The sequence below is a fragment of the Episyrphus balteatus genome, chromosome 1 (genome assembly GCF_945859705.1).
Source record: "Episyrphus balteatus chromosome 1, idEpiBalt1.1, whole genome shotgun sequence".
Classification (NCBI taxonomy): Eukaryota; Metazoa; Arthropoda; class Insecta; order Diptera; family Syrphidae; genus Episyrphus; species Episyrphus balteatus.
In genome coordinates this window covers 138,456,842-138,478,719 of record NC_079134.1, presented here as the reverse complement: position 1 = coordinate 138,478,719, position 21,878 = coordinate 138,456,842, and the positions used below count along the sequence as shown (strand labels likewise).

The 21,878-nt window shown below is 31.2% G+C and overlaps 1 protein-coding gene across 1 annotated transcript in view; it reads left to right on the top strand.

Annotated features, from left to right (window-relative positions):
• The first annotated feature begins 172 nt into the window (after positions 1-172).
• Positions 173-21,878, top strand: part of LOC129917709 (intermembrane lipid transfer protein Vps13) — a 30,688-nt gene continuing 8,982 nt past the window's right edge. Inside the window, exons 1-32 of the mRNA XM_055997777.1 lie at positions 173-866; positions 9,548-9,634; positions 9,704-9,901; positions 9,974-10,339; positions 10,401-10,543; positions 11,991-12,069; positions 12,138-12,274; positions 12,333-12,455; positions 12,524-12,635; positions 12,706-12,994; positions 13,054-13,189; positions 13,259-13,374; positions 16,471-16,623; positions 16,693-17,027; positions 17,091-17,357; positions 17,415-17,649; positions 17,703-17,826; positions 17,886-18,005; positions 18,068-18,227; positions 18,305-18,525; positions 18,589-18,744; positions 18,813-19,055; positions 19,132-19,291; positions 19,360-19,499; positions 19,885-20,026; positions 20,098-20,235; positions 20,304-20,451; positions 20,534-20,670; positions 20,728-20,892; positions 20,957-21,081; positions 21,143-21,509; positions 21,569-21,756. Coding sequence (XP_055853752.1) covers positions 767-866; positions 9,548-9,634; positions 9,704-9,901; positions 9,974-10,339; positions 10,401-10,543; positions 11,991-12,069; positions 12,138-12,274; positions 12,333-12,455; positions 12,524-12,635; positions 12,706-12,994; positions 13,054-13,189; positions 13,259-13,374; positions 16,471-16,623; positions 16,693-17,027; positions 17,091-17,357; positions 17,415-17,649; positions 17,703-17,826; positions 17,886-18,005; positions 18,068-18,227; positions 18,305-18,525; positions 18,589-18,744; positions 18,813-19,055; positions 19,132-19,291; positions 19,360-19,499; positions 19,885-20,026; positions 20,098-20,235; positions 20,304-20,451; positions 20,534-20,670; positions 20,728-20,892; positions 20,957-21,081; positions 21,143-21,509; positions 21,569-21,756 — 5,610 coding nt within the window. The 5' untranslated portion in view covers positions 173-766. The remainder of the gene's footprint in view (positions 867-9,547; positions 9,635-9,703; positions 9,902-9,973; positions 10,340-10,400; positions 10,544-11,990; positions 12,070-12,137; positions 12,275-12,332; positions 12,456-12,523; positions 12,636-12,705; positions 12,995-13,053; positions 13,190-13,258; positions 13,375-16,470; positions 16,624-16,692; positions 17,028-17,090; positions 17,358-17,414; positions 17,650-17,702; positions 17,827-17,885; positions 18,006-18,067; positions 18,228-18,304; positions 18,526-18,588; positions 18,745-18,812; positions 19,056-19,131; positions 19,292-19,359; positions 19,500-19,884; positions 20,027-20,097; positions 20,236-20,303; positions 20,452-20,533; positions 20,671-20,727; positions 20,893-20,956; positions 21,082-21,142; positions 21,510-21,568; positions 21,757-21,878) is intronic.

Genomic DNA, 21,878 nt, shown 5'->3' with positions numbered 1-21,878 from the left:
AAATCCAAAAGGAATTTGAAATTTTGGCCAGATTTTTGAGTGAAATATTCTGCTGTATATTGGCTGAAAAATGACAGCTCAAAAATCAAATACTGTCAGTGCGTCTTTCTTGTCTAGTATTTTTATTTTTTTGCCATTTTTTTTTTTCAGTGCGTTTCGATTTCCATTTCGATTTCAGTTTCGAGATTTTTGTCATCAACAACGGGTGTCGAAACCAAAAAATGCGCAAAGTGTTACAACTTTTATAAAAAAAATAACCTTGGATAATAAATATATTTTCCTCTGAAATAGAAGAATACAAAAATCTAAAGAATCATCATAGATTCCAAAAAAGATATCACAGTGGTCCAAAATAAAATATACTTAAATTCCAAGTGAAAACAAAAAAAGAAGAAGTCGGGTTGTGGTCTTCCTTCTCCTCGTTTTCCAGAGAGAGATTAAAATTTCGGAACACCCAAAAAGTTCTCGTGAAAAAATACTGGTGAATCTTTTTCTATCTCCTTTAGCTTATTTAGCCCACATTTCATTACACAGAGTAGAAATCAAGTATATCGGTATTCCAACACAAAAAAGTGATGTCATCATCATCATAGAGTTGGGAAAAAAATTATTGTGTGTTGTTGTTTGAGAAAATAAGTAATAGCCACTTGACTCAGAACTTAAACAACTGATAGCAAAAAGATCATTGGTTAAAAAAGTTAATTCAATTAGCTAATAGCCAACAACCACTGGCAGCAGGCAGTTCCATCGTGAACAAAGCCTAAAAATGGTTTTCGAATCAGTGGTTACGGATGTACTCAATAAAATCCTTGGCGACTATGTCGAGAATTTGGATCGGACTCAGTTGAAAATTGGAATATGGGGAGGTAAGTTTTGTTTTGTTAAAATCCTTTTTTTTTTTCTTTTCTTTCTTTTTTAAAGGCGGTGTCCAAACAATCAAATAGAAAACACCTTTTGCGTGCTTCTAAATGAAGTCATTGTCGAAGCGCCTTCAAGGCTACTCTGTCTTCAACGTGTGATACTTTTTCATCCGAAAAAATAAAAGATTTTTATTTACAACTCTTTTTTTTCCAATTAGAATCGTGTGTAGGCATGTTGTTGTACATATGTAAGTAGGTTATGTGTGAACTGTGAATGCATCTCTGCATTTCTATGAATGATTTTTACTTTTGCGAGAAAAAAAAAACCAGTGCAAGCGCACTAAAGAGCAGGGGACTTTTTATACTTTTTGACTCAGAACTCAGCAGAAGTCAAAAGCTGATTAGTGGGTTCTGGTTAGGATTCGTCATTCCTCATTTGAGAATTGGGATAATGAATGTTTTACGAACGAATAAAAGAATGGATAAGAACGCAACGCAATATAATTGAAATTGTTTTTAATTTGATTTACCACATGTTTGCTTTAATTTTTGTTTGTGATTCTTTTTTTGCTTAAGGTCACATTTATGTTGTTTTTGTTGGTCTTGGATCTTGGTTGAATTTATTTTTGTTTATTGTTTTCTTTTATTTTTATGATGTTGATGTTTATCTTTTTTTTTTGTCTTAAAAAATATTTACGCTTGAAATGAGATATAAAAAAATCTGTGCAATCTGAATCAGATTATTATTATCTGATGTACTTTTCATATGCGAGGGTCTTTAACATTTAAAATTGTGCTTTTGAAAATGTAAGGAGCTTGTGCATATAAATCATTGATATGAATATTTATCAAAATTATAATTCATTAACATGAAAAAAAAAATTAATTCTGTCTCAAAAAACAAGCCCTTAGGCCCAATTTATTGACTCTCCATTAAACTTAAATCTCCATTAAAAATGGGAATTTTAAATTTAAAAACAAAATTCGTTTAATTCAGTCTCTTTTAAGGATTTTTTTGAAGTTTCACATCATTAATTAATTGAGCATTAAATTTTAAAGCGCTTTTAGTTAAAACGCCAAATTCGACCTTTTAAGAGGGATTTTTAGAGCAAATTGAGGTTTTAAACAGGATTTCTATTTATTCACTCTCCATTAGCTTTAACTGTCATTTTAATTATTGTTTTATTATTTATTTGAAAATTTGTGCGTCAATTAAGATATCAATCTTTTCAAAAAGCATGAAATATGGATAATTGTCTTGGATATTAATTGGATTTATGTGATGAGGATGAAGAAAATTCGCTTGAACCCAAACGATGCCTTAATTTTGTTAAACCAAACCATCGTTGGTTTGAAATTATTTGAACGGGTGTGGAGTAGATAAGGCTCAAGACTAATTTAATTTTATAAGCCTAACATGTGTTTAAAATTTATGATGTGAAATGGTCAACTGCTCATTAAATAAGGCTTTTATGCATTTGTATCAATGCGAATTTCTATTGCCGATTTTGTGGGTGTATCCCTTTTGTATGCTACAGCTAACGTTAGGTGGGCCATTGTCAATTGTCACATCTATTAGAACAACTACTCAAATTAAAAAAAAATACGGTTGCCGTTGCTGTGCTGCATAATATTTTCATCTTATGGTCAGCCTTTATCATAAATTGCATTCGTGATGTGATCGACTGTTGCAATTACTTTTCGCCTGGCTTTTCCGGCTATTATTTAAAACATTCCTTAACTCGTTGTTTTACTTTCCGATAGCATGTAACGCATATTTAATTTTAGAGAACTGATGCACATATATATCACTCTTAAAAGTATCTACATATATTCTATTATACGCGCTTCTTCATCATTTTAAACAAGAAAACAAAAATCAAATCTCTTTTATTTAAAAAATTATTAGATTTTGACAGATCTATTTTCAAAAAAAATAAAAAATCCTTGGGATTTTTTTAAAAGAGTTTTAAATTTAAAGTTTTCATTGACAACAAAGAATTTAACTAAAGAAGAGTGAATAAAATGAATATTTAATGGAGTCTCCTTAATGGCGTAAATAGTTTAATAACGCTTTTAACTAAAACGACAAAATCTAATATTTAATGGAGGCTCAATAAATTGGCCCTTAGAGATAACAATGATTTTTTATTCTGACTTACAAAAAAAAACACCCTTTGTGGATACGAATTAAATTCGGAACTTTTGTCTAACCCTTCGTGAAGTAAAAACTGCGAACTCAAATTTTTTAACCAAACTAGTCTAATTGGTTTGTCCACCCTTCAAGCATTTTTTAGAGCAAAATCCTTTTTTTTCACAGAAAATCTGAAAAATTGTCTAAAACGCTCAAATTTTGAAACAAACGTATAATTGCAATCGTTTGTCCAGTTCGAGTTCTATAATATCGTCGGCGGAAAGCAAAATTGTTCTAAGGCCCAATTTATTCACAGTCCATTAAATTTAAAGTCGCCATTTAAAATGGGAAATTTTTAAATTCGTATGTGATTTGACAGATTTTAAATTTTTAATGGCAACTTTAAATATAATGGAGAGTGAATAAATTGGACCTAAGTCACAAAAAGCAAATTGGACATAGAACAATTCCTATACAAGTACGTACTTTCTTTAAATAAAAAGTGGACTTAGAACAAAATATGATGTGACTTAGAACAATCAAGAATACTCGAGTCTCATTTTCAGAATGCTACTTACCTGTTTTTATTGGTCGATGTCGATTTTGTACACAAAAACGCTTTTCAAATTAGGAAAGAGCACCCTCAATTTAGTAAAACTGCATCATTTTGCTTTCCGCCGACGATATGTACATACCTAAAATCGTCATTCGTCACCCCTCCGTTAAGGAAATATTGAAAAAAAAAAACAAAAATTGAACTGAAAAAATTAAAAGTCCCCAAATTTCCCCAAAAATGAAAAAAAAAGATTAAGAACTTCAAATTACATATGTACATATCGTGGGCACAACGCCAAAACCACAAATCTGCAAAATTGTAGTTTTGAGAAAAATATCTTCAACGTTTTGGAAACACATGCAATCTTATAGAAACTCGAGTAACGAAAATTGATATTTTAGGCTTCTAGGCAACAGATGGAGGACGCAGTGAATAAAGGGACCGATAACAAGGTAAATGACGCTTTAAAGTGAAAATGTCAAAAAATGCAGATTCGCGGTTTTGGCTTTGTGCCGACGATATATACTAGTAAAATATAATACAAAAGTATCCAAGCCAATTTTTTATGATTTTTTATGGTTTAAGGAATTTTTTTTGGGTATGAAAAAGTCAACAAATTATGCAACTCTGTGTAAGTCCCACAGTCAAAATTCTTACTTTACAACCATTTAATATTCACAACCATTTAATATTCACTTAGAATTAGAGTAAACTAAAAAAAAGTCACTATGGTGTATGTGTAACTTTTGGGAGTATACAAATATTTTTATTTTTTTTTTATTTATATGAATATAAATTTTTTTTACATCATACGGCTTAAGTTTAAGTGCTTAAATGTTTGAAATTTTTGTTTGGTTATTTTGAGGACTTGTGAATTTTTCAGTGCAATTTTTGTATTTTAAATATCTCCTAACGTAGGGTGGACAAACGACAATTTTTGGCATCATGTAAATCTTAAGGTGGAAAAACGATAGAAGTTTGAATTAAAAAATAAAAGTATTTTTTTTTGGGAGATTTTAGGAGACTTTAAATTATTCAGTACAAAATTTGTTTTATTTTTAATATCTTCTAAACAATCGACGATTTATTGTTTGTATCCATATCTCAAAGTGGACAAACGATTGCATTTTGAATTAAAAAAAAAGATTGAGAATTTTAGAAAAAAGTTATTTTGTGTATGAAAGTGACTATAAATCGCGAGGAAAGGGATTTCTCAGGTACCTTTCATTGTGCATATTCGTCAGAATAATGTACTGTACGTATAAAGATAATAACTTAACGAAATTTATACCCTCCAAACATATAAATAATATTGCTCTGAAGCCTCTTAACCATTGATACATTGATGATGAATGAAAAATGTTAAAGGTTAATTGGGTTACTCGTTGCCTTTTTTGAATTTCAATTTTATTGACATTAAAAATAATTTTAATTCAATTCACACATCAAAGAACTCCAAACTTAATTAACTTAGGCCACATTCGCATTTACTTTTGGACATCTAATTGAAGAAATATGGCACATTCTTTTAGTTTATGAATAATTTCACGTATACAAATGACATGCCGACTGGCAAACAATTAATTTCTTTATTATAGAGATTAGCGGTGTACATGATTTTCTCATTAAGAATATAGGTACCCAATCGAATTACTTAATTAACAATATAATACTCAATATTTGAGGGTCTACAAAAGTTTGACGCATCAATAAATAAAAAAAGTTGTTGCTTTTATCATCAATAAAAATCAACAACAATACTGATAAAAGTATCATAGTGATAAACACTTCACTTGTTTTGTTATGAAAAACAAAACAATACAACAGATACATGTAGCTCACAGCTGGTCATTCAGAATAAATAGGTACACAATTTACAATGACCAATGAGTCATAAGATTAAAAATGAAGCGAGTGTAAAATTGCTCATTTTTTATAAACAAAAAAACCTATGCAATTAGTTTATTGATTAAAAAAATCAGACTGATCATAGTGAACGCCAGCGAGAGATTGATTAATTGATAAATTATTCCAATATGTATGATGTATGATTTGATACATGAAATGCAATCAAGTTATGATTGAATAATTGAAGTACAGTAAAACCCGGATAAGTACCTCTCGCTTAAGTGCCTAACCCGCATAATTACCTTTGTTTTCTTAGAACCAAAATTTCAAGGATTTTTTCATATAAAATTCATCTTTTAAGTACCTTTCGCTTAACTGCCTTCCACGCTTAATTGCCTGGCTTTTCAAATACTTATAGTTGAATTTACTTGCAAAAAATTCTTTTAAGTACACATTTGAAACAAGTTTGAACTGTAAGAAAACTTCGTTTCCTAAACCGCTTTAAATTCAAAAATTCTACTAAAGATAGAAATTAACTAGTTAGCTATTTTGAACTTTCAAAGTAATTTTGTTTTGTGAAGATTATGTTTTTAGTAATCAAACATATTTTTTTTTTTATTATTTAATAAATATAGAGATAAGTGCCTATGAGCACTTAACCGGGTTCTTGTAAGTACCTTACCCGCTTTAGTGCCTGTCAAAATAGTGCATTTAAGGTGAGGTACTTATCCGGGTTTTACTGTATCATATTTTTAGTTAAAAGTAGTTTGAGTTTATTTATAGCGGGTAGTTTCAAAACTAAATTTTATGATTGCATATTTGTATAATGGATGTTCAACTAAGTTCTCGTTGTTTTTTGTTTATAAAAACGCAACTTTATTGTAAAAATTGGTTACAACTATTCCCCATGTTTTGGAAAAGCTTGAATATCTTTATCTACCGAAAAAAGTGTTTATTATTTGACGGTACCCACCGTCGGCATTCTAACATTAAAAACACGCAATTTGTTGGAAAATAGATAGTGAGATCTTCTTGGTCCATTGTCTTGGTGGAAGATTATTTTTTTAATACGCTTTTTCTTTTAACACCAATCAGCTTGCTTTTCCTTGGCAATCGATTAATAAAATGTCTTTCATAAAAGGATGCAACACGTGCCGAAATTTCGGTAAAAGTAAATGTAACCTTTTAATAAAACAGGAACGAATTTCTTTACTTTACTCAATAGTTTAAAATTTACGAAGGTCAATGATTTAAAAATATATATTTTGAAGGTTCTTAACCTCTGATATTCACATTCAAAAATACCTGTTTTCAATTAGTATTCCATTAAGTAGTTTAATATACAAGTATGTACCATACGTCACTCTTACACAAGACTTTAATAATATATTTAAATGGAATTGATCTATCGATAGCATCATTTGAGAGGAACCAGTTGTGTAGCTAATACAAAAACCGCGATAAATGTATCTATAAATTTTCTTTCGCACTTTAAATTATGGAGAAATGGTAATCAAAATTCAAACATGATGATCTCATAATCAAAATTTAAATTTTGTTCAACCTAGACTATTTTATTCAAGAGGAAATAATAAAATAAATAAAAACATTTGGTTTGTTTTATGTTGGTTTTTTTTTTTTTTTTTGTTTCTCTTGTTTTCCATGGTTGGATGCATAAGAGAAAATTTTGTAAAGTACAACAAATTTGATTTGCTTATACATTACATTAAAAACAATAGTTAATAATAAATTAAAAATTGTATTCAAATGAGATTTTTTTGAAAAATTTTAGCCATGTTATTATAAAAATAAATACGCATAAAGATGATACGATCGTGTTGTTTGAGGCGAGAATTAAATATTGTCAAATAAATTGATTAAAGTACAAACAAATATTTATTCTTCTTCTTCCTTTTTGTCGGCGCTGTTATGATCTCGATGTCGAAGGGATCATTACTATCCCATGTATCTGCTTCACACTAGTTATCCGCCTGTGGGAGTTCGCCCGGGTTGACCTCAGAAATCGGCGGCAAGCCTCCCGGTTTTGTATTGTTCCATTCCTAAGGCCAACTGAATGCTGGTGTTTTTGCATTTGCTTGTACCAAGCCTTTTTAGGCCTACCTTTCTTTCAAACAAATATCTATTATTGTAAATAATTAGAAACATTGAGTTTTTAAAACAAAAAACTCATTTTATCATATTATTTTGTAATATGTTTACGTTCTGAATTATTTTTACAGTCTAATTTTGAGGGTTTGTGTATACTATAACATGCAGAAAAAAAAAAATGGATATTAGTCCAGTGCATTTATAATTTGATCCAGCAGTTTATACCACCCCCAAATTTTTTTTGCTCATTCGATAGAGAATTCGGTGAATGTCATAACCCTGATTTTTCGCACTCGTGAAACTCATCTTTTGGCCGCCATCTTGGATTTTAGTTTTTATTTAATATCTCGACTTCTGTTCATCCTAGGTAAAAGTTGGTTATACAAAGAACGTTGACAATTAAATTTCGCGTCTCTTGTGTTAAGAACAATTTTTACGATTCAGAATGAAATATAAAAAAAGATACAAGCAAAAAAAAAGTAAAACAAAACGAAAAAAAAAAAACAATTTTTAAGTTTTTTTTTCTACCAAATCTTGAATTTTAAATGATTAGTGAGTATTTTATAGCTTTGTGTTACAAGAGAAAATTCAGGACCTGCATTTTTTTTTGTATTTTTAAGTCTCTCGAAAAAGTTCTTAATATAAAAGACGCGAAATTTAACTGTCTTCGTTTTTGTATACACAACTTTTGTGTAGGATAAATAGAAATCGAGATATATGTATAATAAAAACGAAAAGGTGAATTTCACGAGTGCGAAAAATCAGGGTAATGATATTCAGCCAATCCTCTATCGAATGAGCAAAAGAAATTTGGGGTGGTACAATCTGCTGGGTTGCCCATATATGAACATCATAAATGCACTGGAATATTTTTGCTGTGAAATTCTGTTCTATTTTTTATTGCATTATTTTTTTTTTAGTTCGTTAGTTTTAATGACTCCTTTATTTTTTAATACACATTTTATAATATAAATTTCTTAAGCCTGATTGGTACGGCTTATATGGCCGCCTACCAGAGGGACCAAAAGTATAAGTATAGAAAATGAGATAGGTCTCAAGAAAATGAACTGAAAAGTGAGATAAGAGCCTAAAATCCAAAATGTTTTCATCCGCCTTCGTTAAAGTCCATGCTTCTGCACCATATAGCAGGACTGGGATGATAAGGGTCTTGTATAGGGACACCTTAGTTGCTTGAGAGAGGGCTTTGCTGGTCAATTGCCTTCTCAAACCAAAGTAGCAGCGGTTGGCAAGAGTAATTCTCCGTTTGATTTCAGCGCTGATGTTGTTGTCCGTGTTTATAGCGGTTATATATATTTTTGCCGCTTCCGTTTCAATGCTTACAAAAGCGCCATTGACATCACGCTGAGTTCTTCCGATTATGTCAATATCGTCGGCCTATGCAAGCAGCTGAACGGACTTTTGAAAGATGGTGGCTCTGGTGTTGACGTTTGAGTTCTGTATAATTCTTTCAAGAACGATGTTAAAAAAATCGCATGACAGTGCGTCGCCTTGTCTAAAACCTTTTTCGACATCAAATGCTTCGGTTAGGTCTTTACCGACTATGACGGAGCAGCGTGCATTCTCCATCGTCATCCTGCACAGCCGGACGAGCTTTGCAGGGATGCGAAAACTAGACATAGCTCTATACAATTCATCTCTGTATAAACTGTCATATACAGAGATGAATTGTATAGAGTATATTGTATATTGTAAACGACCCATTAATTTGAGCTTTCATCGATGCTCTATAATTCTGGCCCAAAGCCAGGGGAATGCAAGTGCCTTCCGTCTGTATGCACATATGACTCATAGATTTTCATATGAAAACCAACAATATGTAAAACATTTAAATTATGTGGCTCCAAACATTAAATACATACTAGGAGTACCAAAAATTATAATTTGATTGCTTTTAAAAACGTAACTGTGAACCCTTTTTCTCTTCCTACTTTGAAAAAAATAGAAATATTTTTTTATTACACATTACGACTTCCCAGAAAAAAGCCCATTTTAATATTATATATTCCTTTACTTCTCAAGGTGATGTCGTGCTCAACAATTTAAAATTGCGTGAGAATGCCTTAGATGACTTAGACCTACCCGTACAGCTGGTTTCTGGTTTCCTTGGTAAGGACGATGAACCTAAATAATTAAAACCAAAACCTACTAAATTCCATATTTTATTTTTTTAATTAGGAAAATTGGTCTTAAAAATTCCATGGAAAAATCTCTATGGTCAGCCAGTTGTAGCACAAGTGGAAGACTTCTATATCTTGATCTCGCCAAAGCAATCAATAGAATACAATGCTGAAAAAGAAGCTAAATATGATCTACAAGCGAAAAAAGCCGCATTACAAAAACTCGAAGATGCAAAACGCATGGAATTGGAAAAAGGTTTGTTAACTGAGTGTAAACTATAATAAACCACAAAATCATAACTAAAAAACATTTTTCCATCTCTTGCAGATAAACCCAAACCAGATCAATCGTTTACAGAAAAACTCACCGCACAAATTGTAAATAATTTACAAATGAAAATTGCAAATGTGCATATACGATATGAGGATACCACAACCACTGGCAAACCCTTTGCCTTTGGCATAACCCTCAACGAATTAGAACTCTATACCACCGATTTAAATTGGTTGAAATGTTACATGACTGAGCAAGCAAGTCGTGTTTATAAGATTGCAAATTTGGATAGTTTGTCAGTTTATATGAACTGTGATGCAGATCTGTTTACAGACAAAAGAAATGACATCGATGAGATTTCGAGTTTGTTTAGAAATAATATTGCTCGAAGGGATGTTATTCCTTCCAGATATAATTATAGTGAGTCAAAGAGAAAATACATGTTTTGTATTTATGTTTTAACAAAAATTTTTGTTTTTAGTTATTGGACCAATTTCATCGATGGCAAAACTCCAACTTAACATGAATCCAGAGTATGACGACCCACCGTTTGTTATACCTAAAATTGATCTCTCATTAGAGATGGAAAAGTTGCATATTGGAATCACAAGTACACAATTTCAGGTAGGAAAAATAAATATTGAATTTAATGCTTTTGTTGGACAAACTTCCTTTTTAAGATGGACGATTAGTTTAGGTTTTTAAAGTATTGTATAAGGCACAAACAGCGCTTCATATAGCGTCTCAATAAAGGGTTTTAAGTAAGGGCTGGCTCCTTAATTTAAAGGTGCTTTTAAGAGGCTTTATCGAGACATTGCACAGTTGAATGATAAATTATTTTTGTAGGCCTGATTTACTTACTAGTCTGCCTCATGTGACATTTGCAAAGTATTTAATATGAGAACTATTCCAACTTTTCAAAGGCGAAGAACTGAGACCCACTTAACATGTAAATGTTCTGTTCTTTAAAACCGGGTCTATATTGCTTTATGTTCTAGGCTTTATTTCCTTCTGTGGATATGATTAAGTTCAATTTAAGTTCTATAGTAAGTTCCATACAGAAAATGTTGAGGTGATTAACGGACTAACGATTTTCCAGTTTTGACTTTTGTGATGATAACAGAAATGGATTTGTTTGTCGTCTGGTTATCTATGAAGCAATATTCAGTTCAAATGTGGAAAAATGCTTTGTAGCCCCACAAATTGCAACCATTCTCGCTTTTAAACTACTCTATAAACTTTTTTAGCTGGAAAGATATATAACGCTAACTAATCATCCGTCTTTGAATCATCGTTGTAAAGAACCAAAACATTATGACTATTTTTCAGAATTTCGTGTTGGAATTCCGGTTAAAATTAATTATACCTCCAACCTTCCTTCAACCTTTCCTTGTCCTTTTTTACACTTTTTGAACTTAAAATCTATAAAATTTGTTTAGTTTAATATATGAGCTCATATGCAAAAAGAATGAGCTTAAGCTCTATCTCACTTTTCAGTACATTTTCTTGAGATCTGCCTCAAAAAATAAGATAGATCTCAAGAAAATGTACCAAAAAGTGAGAAAAGAGTTTAGGCTCATTTTTATTGCATATGAACCATTGACTACTTTCACTGCTCTGGTACAAAATATGTCCAGATTACTTTGTATTACATTCTGATTTGTCTCAATATCCAACTTGTAACGTTTACAGACCTACGTAGTGCTATGATTTCTTTTGAAGAATTCATGACACGGTATACAACTTCGGATCGCAAGTATAAACTTAATAAGTTTTTCAACAATGGCCTTACTGATATCCAAAAAATAACAAACTTTAAAGGTAAACAGGCTAATGTGAAAAATATAATCTACATTCATTTTGCGTGTTTTGGGTTTTAGCTATGTATATCTGAAAAACTAATTGTCCTCGAGAAGTAGATTAAATCAATAAATCAAAAAAAAATCTTGCAATGTTATACAAAGGATTTGGGTTTTAAAGGATGTTTGATAATTAAGTTTCAACTTTTTATTACGTAAATAAAACTTTCTATCAAATGCACGAACGATTTCTTTTTATATTTTATTTATAGGATATCTTAAAACTGGGTGATTCTATGAACCGAATGCAGCTGGGACAACCATATAGAAAATATCGTCCATACAATAAACGTAAGCGCACAAAATATTTAAACTCTTCAATAATGGATTTTATTTTATATTCAAATTTATTTCCCCAGCATACAAGGGCCACTACAAAGAATGGTGGAAGTTTGCGATAACTTCTGTTTTAGAAGAAGATATACGAAGAAAAACTCGGTACTGGTGTTGGGAGTATATAAAACAACATCGTGAATTGTGCAACACATATGCAACGGTAAAATCGCATTTAAATTTTTTCAATAAATCTTTTTTTAAACATTTATTCTAATTAGTCCTTGAAAGAGAAACAACTATGTAAAAAACCAACAGCAGCTCTAATTGAAACATGCAACCTATGCGAACAGAAATTGGATTTATTCAACTTGATATTGATCCACAATCGAGTTCAATTAGAGGTTCGTAATAGATTCATAAGTCTTAGCTCTTGGATGTTTTTTATTTTCTGTGTTTATTTATAAAACAGGTTGATAAAGTAAAAGAAGCGGAACAAAAGAAAGCAAGTCAGAAAAAAGGATGGTTTAGTGGTTGGTGGGGTGGATCTGAAGCTAATGAAGAAGATTCATCTAATAATATAGGTTTGCTATAAATAAAGAATTTATATTTTTAAACAAATCGTTATTTATTTATTTTTTTGTTTTCATTTAGTGAAAAAATTCGAAGCTGCAATGACAGATGCAGAAAAAGAAAAACTCTACAAAGCCATTGGCTATCAGCAAGATGCTGTTGCCCTGGCCGTACCTGAACACTATGAAGCAATTAAAATGAATTTCAAATTAGAAGCATTGGAAATTGGTGTTTATGATGATTTTGTTGCTGCGAACGCCATTTCACCAGCTTCTCCTGTTGCACCACCAACGAGGACAGCAGTCATGCTCATGAATTTCACTTTAGCTACATGTAATGTTGTCCAGAGACCTTCTGCTAATGCTATAAGGTAATAAGTCTTTGTAGTAAATTTTCTTAGCAGCTTAAATAATATTGATTTGATTATAGCGTGACTGCTCGTGTAAAGGAGATGGAATTAATTGGCTTAAAGAAAGGCGATTATATTCCAACACTGATAGAATCTCAAGTAACTGATGAGTTTAGTTTGCTTGATGTCTTGTTTGAGACAAATCCACTTGATAAGGTTTGATTTTGTATTTAATTCTTATTAACTTAACCTTATGAAATTTATGTTTCATTTATAATTTTACAGAAATGTGACCAAAGATTAAAGATTTACAGTAGACCACTGCAAATCATTTATGATTCTGATACAATTTTACAACTGGCGAAGGCATTTACACCTCCCAAATCGGTCAATTTGTCAGAGTAAGTTTTAAGTAATATTATGCGAAAAGTTTTGTCTGTACCATTTACGTCAAGTCAGTCTGTCATCGAAAAACTATTAAATCATCAAACGCTATGGCCCATAGCTCTGTACCTTTAACCTGTAATTCGACTTACTGTCGTAATTTTTCTTAAAAGCGACTAACGATTTCGATAAAAAAAGTGAATATAAATGAAGTAAAATATAAAATAAGCTCGTTGAAATTCAGTTGTCGAAACAGTTCATCTGATTTAGAGAACCTAATGTTTTTTTAAGATCTAGTACTCAAAAGTTCAGTGATGGTAGAAATAGAACAATCATCCTACGTGAATTTTGACTTATATCAACGCATTTGACATTTTGGCTCATGCTTTATTACTTAAACGTACTCTGATTTGATTTCTAAAAACAATAGCTGCGTCCACAATACGTTAATTTGTGATGTTCAACACGCTTGATCAACAAAATTTAGAAATTTGGAAATCTGATACCAAAGGATCCTAAGCATGCATGAGCCACTAGGCTTTATATTGCGAGAGATTTTTTTTACCAAACTTGTAGATTTCAGATTCCTTTCAATTTCACGGTGTAACACTCAAAATATACGCGGGCGGAGACCTATCAGGTTTTGTAGAGCTAGTCGCACTGAATACGAAACGGTATTTGAAAATCCCCTAACACCCCCAAAATCTGGAGTTACGGGCAAAAAACGGTTTTTTGGACCTTCACCCATTGAAAAAATTCTAGCTTCGACAATTTTTTACCCATTTTCGATTTTTTTACAGTTTCTGATAGAAGATAAATATACCTTTTTAACAGTGTATAAAACATGTAACTCGGTTAAACCACTTAGAATTTATAAGATGTCAAAGTTCAAAAATTAAATTTTTTTTGTCATTTGCCCAACTTCGGCATCAATTTAAAGTATATGTTTTCAAAACAACATGCTATTTAAAAAATATATTCTAAAACTATATCTATTTCCCAATTGATCGAGGTATTTTTTATGAAAATCACTTCAAAATTGGCTTAGAAAAAAAAAAATTTCGATTTCAACCCAGACACAGAAATTCGAACTTTTAGGTATAGAACAAAAATGTTGTTTCGGCACGTAGTAGGATAAGTTGGGCGCCAGGATTTGATGAAAAGTTTTTGTATAGGAGCTCAATACAAACATTTTTTTTCTTTGGGAGGGTGGTCTATCTCCCCCCGTTTAGGTGGGAGGGGCAATTTTGCTAAAAAAAATTATCAAAATAAAAAAAAATTATTAAAAAACAACGGCAACACTTACAGTAATAAATGATACCATTTCCAAAAGGCAAAATTATGCATTTGATTCTTATTTTAAAATCAATATAATATTACCAATAGTTTTTAAAATAATCGATTTCAAAGTTAAAAATAGGGGAAACATTTTTTTTAAAACTCATTTTATACTATTTTTGTCCAGACTGTGAATTTTAGTAAATAAATTACTTAGACAGAAAACTGCCTCAATTAATTCCTTATCAAACAATGAAAACTGTATGTTTCTATGTCTTCTAGTTTTTGGGAAAATTGAAAAATTATTTTATCAGATTTTTCTTTTTTCAAAATATTTTTTGTTTTTATTTGTTTTTATTTTTCAATTTTCTCAAAAACTAGAAGACATAGAAACATACAGTTTTCATTGTTTGATAAGGAATTAATTGAAGCAGTTTTCTGTCTAAGTAATTTATTTACTAAAATTCACAGTCTGGACAAAAATAGTATAAAATGAGTTTTAAAAAAAATGTTTCCCCTATTTTTAACTTTGAAATCGATTATTTTAAAAACTATTGGTAATATTATATTGATTTTAAAATAAGAATCAAATGCATAATTTTGCCTTTTGGAAATGGTATCATTTATTACTGTAAGTGTTGCCGTTGTTTTTTAATAATTTTTTTTTATTTTGATAATTTTTTTTAGCAAAATTGCCCCTCCCACCTAAACGGGGGGAGATAGACCACCCTCCCAAAGAAAAAAAATGTTTGTATTGAGCTCCTATACAAAAACTTTTCATCAAATCCTGGCGCCCAACTTATCCTACTACGTGCCGAAACAACATTTTTGTTCTATACCTAAAAGTTCGAATTTCTGTATCTGGGTTGAAATCGAAATTTTTTTTTTTTCTGAGCTAATTTTGAAGTGATTTTCCTAAAAAATACCTCGATCAATTGGGAAATAGATATAGTTTTAGAATATATTTTTTAAATAGCATGTTGTTTTGAAAACATATACTTTAAATTGATGCCGAACTTGGGCAAATGACAAAAAAAATTTAATTTTTGAATTTTGACATCTTATAAATTCTAAGTGGTTTAACCGAGTTACATGTTTTATACATTGTTAAAAAGGTATATTTATCTTCTATCAGAAACTGTAAAAAAATCGAAAATGGGTAAAAAATTGTCGAAGCTAGAATTTTTTCAATGGGTGAAGGTCCAAAAAACCGTTTTTTGCCCGTAACTCCAGATTTTGGGGGTGTTAGGGGATTTTCAAATACCGTTTCGTATTCAGTGCGACTAGCTCTACAAAACCTGATAGGTCTCCGCCCGCGTATATTTTAAAACCTCATTTTTGTAACACCGTGTATTTAATTTTCCCGCAAATTAACTCTAGCTTTTCAGAAAAATTCGACATCTACCCGAAAAATGAAACAATTCGCATTTTTTCTAATTTACTAGTACCAAAATGTTTTATTTAAGTTATATTTTTAGGTTAAGTATGAGCATAAGTTTTTTCCATTCATTTAATTTATGACGCTGAATTTTTGTTTAATAAAAATCTGTTACACCTACACCACAGTGACCCGTTTATCAATGATCAAATAATGAGCCAGCGGACTTTTTAACCGATCAGTAAATTTAATTGATAGCTGATCTTGTTTATAATTAATGTGAAAAAGGGTCTCAGGAGGTCATAATTTTCATAATTGGTCTGAAAAAGGATCTCAGGAGGTCAAACTGAAGCTGTATAGTTAAAAAAAATTCTGCACATAATGAATCCAGACGATTTTCGCTATACGCTTAGCTTTATATACTGCTCGATAATGTAACAATATTTTTTGTTCATAGAATTGAAGGTGCAGCATCAGAAAGAATGTCTCATTTCAAAGAACGATCAGCAACTGGAATGCAATATATTGTGGATAAACACCAAATTCTGGAAGTGGATATAAAATTCATGCCAAATATAGTCATTCTTCCAGCAAAGGGAAAATACATTCCGTAAGTATTTTTATTTATAATACAAGTTCACATATTATCCAATGATGTATTTTCATTTCATCCAAAAAGTGGCGATACATCGCTAATTGTCCTGAGTCTTGGTGAATTCCGCATAACATCAGCTCCTCGTTCAGGTGATACAGGAAATGTCGCCAACATGCATGGTGCTGGTCATGATTCCGATGCAATCTTACGTTCAATGATGGCCAAATCCTATGATAAATTTAAGGTTGAATTGGAAGATATTCAAGTTCTAGTAGTCAAGCCAAAAGAAAACTGGCAAAATGTTCTTAAACATGGACATTTGTGTGAAATGCATGTACTCCAACATACATCTCTTATTGTTACAGCTGAAGTTTGTGTGATTACTGATGATCCACGATTACCTAAAACAAAAGTTGGAAGTGAGTTTTTAAAGACTTTTTACAACTAAAATTCAGTCCTTATGATACTTTTTTGTGTTTTAGTTTTAATTCCATCGGTTATGTTCAACATAACAGAAGATCGAATTTTCGAAGCATTAAATATTGTCACTGGCATTCCAACGCCAGAGTCTGATGAACCTGAACCTTCACTGAAGAAAAGTGCTAGTTTGGTAGCAACTTCTAGAGCTTCTGTTTCTCGATTAATCGATCAGGAGATTCTTAAAGTAAAAACGAAAAAGCCAACTCCAGAAGAATTATCAACTGAAATTATTCAATACACGAATTTGGAAATGAATTTCGCTTTGAAAGGTGAGTGACTAGCTTTTTCGGAATTAGGTTTTTTTTATATTCCATTTATTTCAATAGAATTTGGAGTAACATTGTACAAGTGTAACAATGTTGAGCAACAGCGATCATTTGATGAGACACCATCGGACAAATTTAGAACTCCAGTTGAAGAAATGGCTCCAAATGGATTTGAAGATTGCGCCAATCAATTTGAGGGTGTTCCAAATGCTAATGACAAGATTCTATCATTCCAAGTGCTCCAATTAGAGGGTTATATGGCTCAGCGTACATATGAGCTGGTAGCTACAGTAAAGTAAGTTTAGCTTGAATCTTAAAAAAGAAATATTAAAACTTATTTTCTATCAGGCTTGGAGCTATAAACCTAACTCAATATGATAACTATGAAGACCACATGAATGTGCTTAGCATTATCGATACACCAAGAACAAATATCGAAAGTGAATATTTATTGACAGTTGGATATACTATGGTAAAGAATTGTAGATCCCAGAGTAGGTTTTAATATTAACCAATCAATTTTACTTGAAGGTAAACAAAACAACACCTGAGTTCAGTACAAAGTATAACTCAACTGAACAACTTATTGTTGTTAATTTTGCCAAATTGGCATTGACATTGCATCAGGAATGCTTGTTGAAGCTAATGGAGGTATGTCCCAGTGCTTTACTGTCTTAGATTCTCTTTATCAATTCTTTTTTGTCCAAATACAGATCGGATGCAATTTACAACAAAAGTTGGATGTTTTTAATAAATCTTTGGAACCAAAAGATCGCGTGGCAACAACTGACACAGAGAGTATTCTCACTAAGCTGACAACGATCGTGGAAGAAGTGGAATTAGATGATGGAGTTAAAATTAAAAGAGAAAGAAGTAAATACTCAGTCTTGAAGCTTAAAAAGATAAATGGTCAAAACAGAACGCTAATCCTTCCTTTGTTTTCATTTTAGCTCGTAGTAAACGAAAAGTGGTTGATAGCATAAAAATCAAAGTTGTAGCAAACTTGGAACAAGTATCGGTCTGTTTAACATGCCGCAAACGTGACTTGATGTTACTTAAAGTTCAAAATTTCTTTGCTGGAGTTATTATGAAGTCTTCATACACTGAACTTACACTTCTATTAAAGAATATCATCGTTTGGGATTTGAATCCAGTCACCATACATCCAACTGTGAGTGAAATTAATAGTTTTCCTTCAAAGAAAACTTATAATCAGTTTGGTTTTAAAATTTAGATTTTATCAATTGTTGGTGAAAATGCTTTAAAATGTCAAGTTGTGATGTATAATCTTGAAGAAACAGCCAATTACAATTCAGATGATCTTAAAGTTGATGTGAGCATTGGTTGTGTGAGGATTGTATTTCTGAATTGGTTTGTGACTTCTGCATTGGTGGGTATTCATTTTTTTAACTGAACACCGAATTGGAATTTGATGTTTTTTTTTAAATTATTTTGCAGAGCTTTTTAAATAATTTCCAAGCAGCTCAAGAAGCCTTAGCTAATGCTAGTGCTGCAGCTGCTGATGCAGCTAGACAAAATGCAATTGATGCCTATCAAAAAGCTACAAGAATGAAGTTGAATATTAAAATTAAAGCTCCAATTATTGTTGTTCCTGTGAATTCATTAAGTTTAGATGGTGTTTCTTTGGATTTGGGTATGCTGAGTTTGTCGAATGTTACCAGTGAAATTGCTGTTGCTGAGGTAAATTTTAAGATTTATTATCAAAAGAATTATTACAGTAATGAATTTTGTTTGGTTTCGATTTTTTCTTTCTTAGAATGAACACAGTCCAGCGATATTGGATGAGATTCGACTTGAACTCAAAGATATGCAATTATCTAAAGTTCAGATTACCAAAGCTGAATGTTCACCAGAAAATTCAGTTGATCAACAACTTAAAGATGGTGCATCTTATGCTTCTTTGTCATTGGATGAATGTGAGTTGGTCAAAACATACACAACTTGTAAATTTTGTTTTGATTAATAATTTTATTTGAATTTTCAGCTACATTATATGGACTTAAGGGACATGTTAATATGCTTGATCCGATTAGTTTTAATTTGGCTGTCAAACGGAATCTTTCCAGTTCTTGGTATAAGGATTTGCCTGAGGTGGATGTATCTGGTCATTTGAAATCAATTGAGGTAAGCAAGCAAAAAATTATATAAGTTGTTTTAAGCTTTTTTGTTTCTTGGTAGTATAGTTGGTTAAAAAGTGTTGAAAAACTACAAAATTGTATGAGTTCCGACATATTTTGGGAAAACACCCTATATTCAAAGATCGCTTGTTTCTCCAAGTATTTATTTTTTTCGTAATGAAAAGTACGTCATGATAGATAGTACGAAATGATATAAAAAACAAGGCTGCCATCTTTCAGTCTACAGCAACCTTTGTATCAAAATCTTTTTTTCGAAAAAAAAAAATTGAGTTAAACACTTTGCTCGCATCTTCGACGATTATGTTCCTATCCCTTCCAGTAATAATCTATTAATTAAATAACACTGTACTAAACTATATTAAATATTTCAGTTGAATTTATATACTGATGATTACGCTCTACTCATGTCCATTCTCAATAATAACTTATCTGAGGGTCAAACTGAGTTCGAAACAGTTCCAGCTAAGGTGCAAAAGCCAGAAGATGTTATTGTTGAAGTTCATCAGAAATCTGGTAAGCTAATTTAAACTAAAAAACACTTCCATTTCTGCATTACAATTTAATGTAATCTTAATTTATCTTAGATAATCGACAAGATAAAAGTCCACGACATAAAACATCATCAGCCAAAACTCTTCAACCAACAAGTGATAAGCAAAAAATCTATGAACAATTTAGATTTAGTTTCCAATTCGATGGTGTTATTGTTAATTTATTCCAAGGTATATTATTAATAAGTTTTCCATAAATAAAACTATATATCTTAAAATTTGTTATTTATTTTATTTAGCCAACCAAGAAGGTTTAGCTCGATTTGGTATACATTTCCTTTCGGTTAAGGGTAAGATTTTGATTGATGGAACTCTCAGTACTTCAGTTGTCTTGTGTGATATTCAAATCGATGATATTCGACCAAATCTTAATAGTAAAATTACTAAGTAAGTTAATTAATTCTGAGGTTTAATTGATTTAATACAAATTATGTAATAATAAAAATTATGTAATTGTTTCTAATTTAAGATATTTATGTCGCAAAGAATGGAAACGAGAAAACGAATCCTCATTAAGTCGAGGAAGCGATTTCAGTGACAGTCTTAGAGCTGAGAAAAACTTTATGTTAGACCTGACGGCGATTGTTAAAGAAAACGATACTTTTGGTAACACATTTTTATTTAAAGAAGAGTTCAATACTTAATAACGTTTTTTTTATTTAGCTGAAATAAGAGTTTGTGGTTTCGATTTGATCATCACAATTGATTTCTTAGTGAAACTAGCCGAGTTCTTCACACTGCCTGAAACTGAAACACCTGAAGAAGTTGAAGAAAAAGCAGTAGCCTTGAGAACTGGTGAAGTCAAAGCTGCGCCAAGAACTCCTAAAAGTAAGACTTAAATATATCTTTTGAAACTTTGAACAAAAAAAATATGTTTTTCTTGCCTATTTAGAAACTGTTGCCACCCAAGAAAATGCTCCGGAAAGGAAACTCAATCTCTTGCTGTACATTGAAGAGCCTGATATCATTTTGATTGAAAGCTTAGAAGATGTCAATACTAATGCTATCATTTTTAATGTAATTTTTTCGTTATTCTATTTTATAAATCTTTGACCTGAGAATATTTTTTAAATTTTAGTCTCAAGTTCGACTTAACTATCGAGCAGTTGGTGCTAAAGAACTTATAAGCGGACAAATTGATGCTCTCAAAATGTACATGTGCTCTTTCAGTCCTGAAAGAAGAGAAGCTACCAAACACTTTATTCTGCATCCTTGTGTTATAAGTTTACATGGTTCAACGCCAGATCAAGAGGGACTTCATATAAGTCTCAAGATGACTGACATTATTCTTAATATTTCTCCAGCAACAATTGAATTGATCAATAAGGCAATGGTAACACTTTCTTCAAGAACTGAAAAAGTAGCAACACAAACAAAGGAAATTGATCACAGTAGTGTATGGTGTGTTGAGAAATTTACCGAAAAAGATTATTGGTTTTTAGTTGGTAAGTTTAATGTTTAAAAAATTTAATTTTGATTTTATTAATACTTTGAAACAAAATAGATCAAGCCTATGATGCCTTGGAGATTCCAGATACCCTAGATGAAATGACAATAACAAAGACTGAGAAATGTATTGTAGAAGTGCCTTCAATAACATTAGTTGTGGAAACTGGTGTTGGATATTATACTACCCCAATGTTGTTTATTGAGACAAAACTTAATGCAACTGTTGCTAATTGGAGCCAAAATGTAAGTAAAGAGTTATCAAAAATTAGTAATGCTATAAGTTTTAACTATCAGATATGTTAGTTTTGAGTTATCACGCGCACAAACTCAAAAGTTCGGTTTTGAATATTTTTTAACAAAAACTT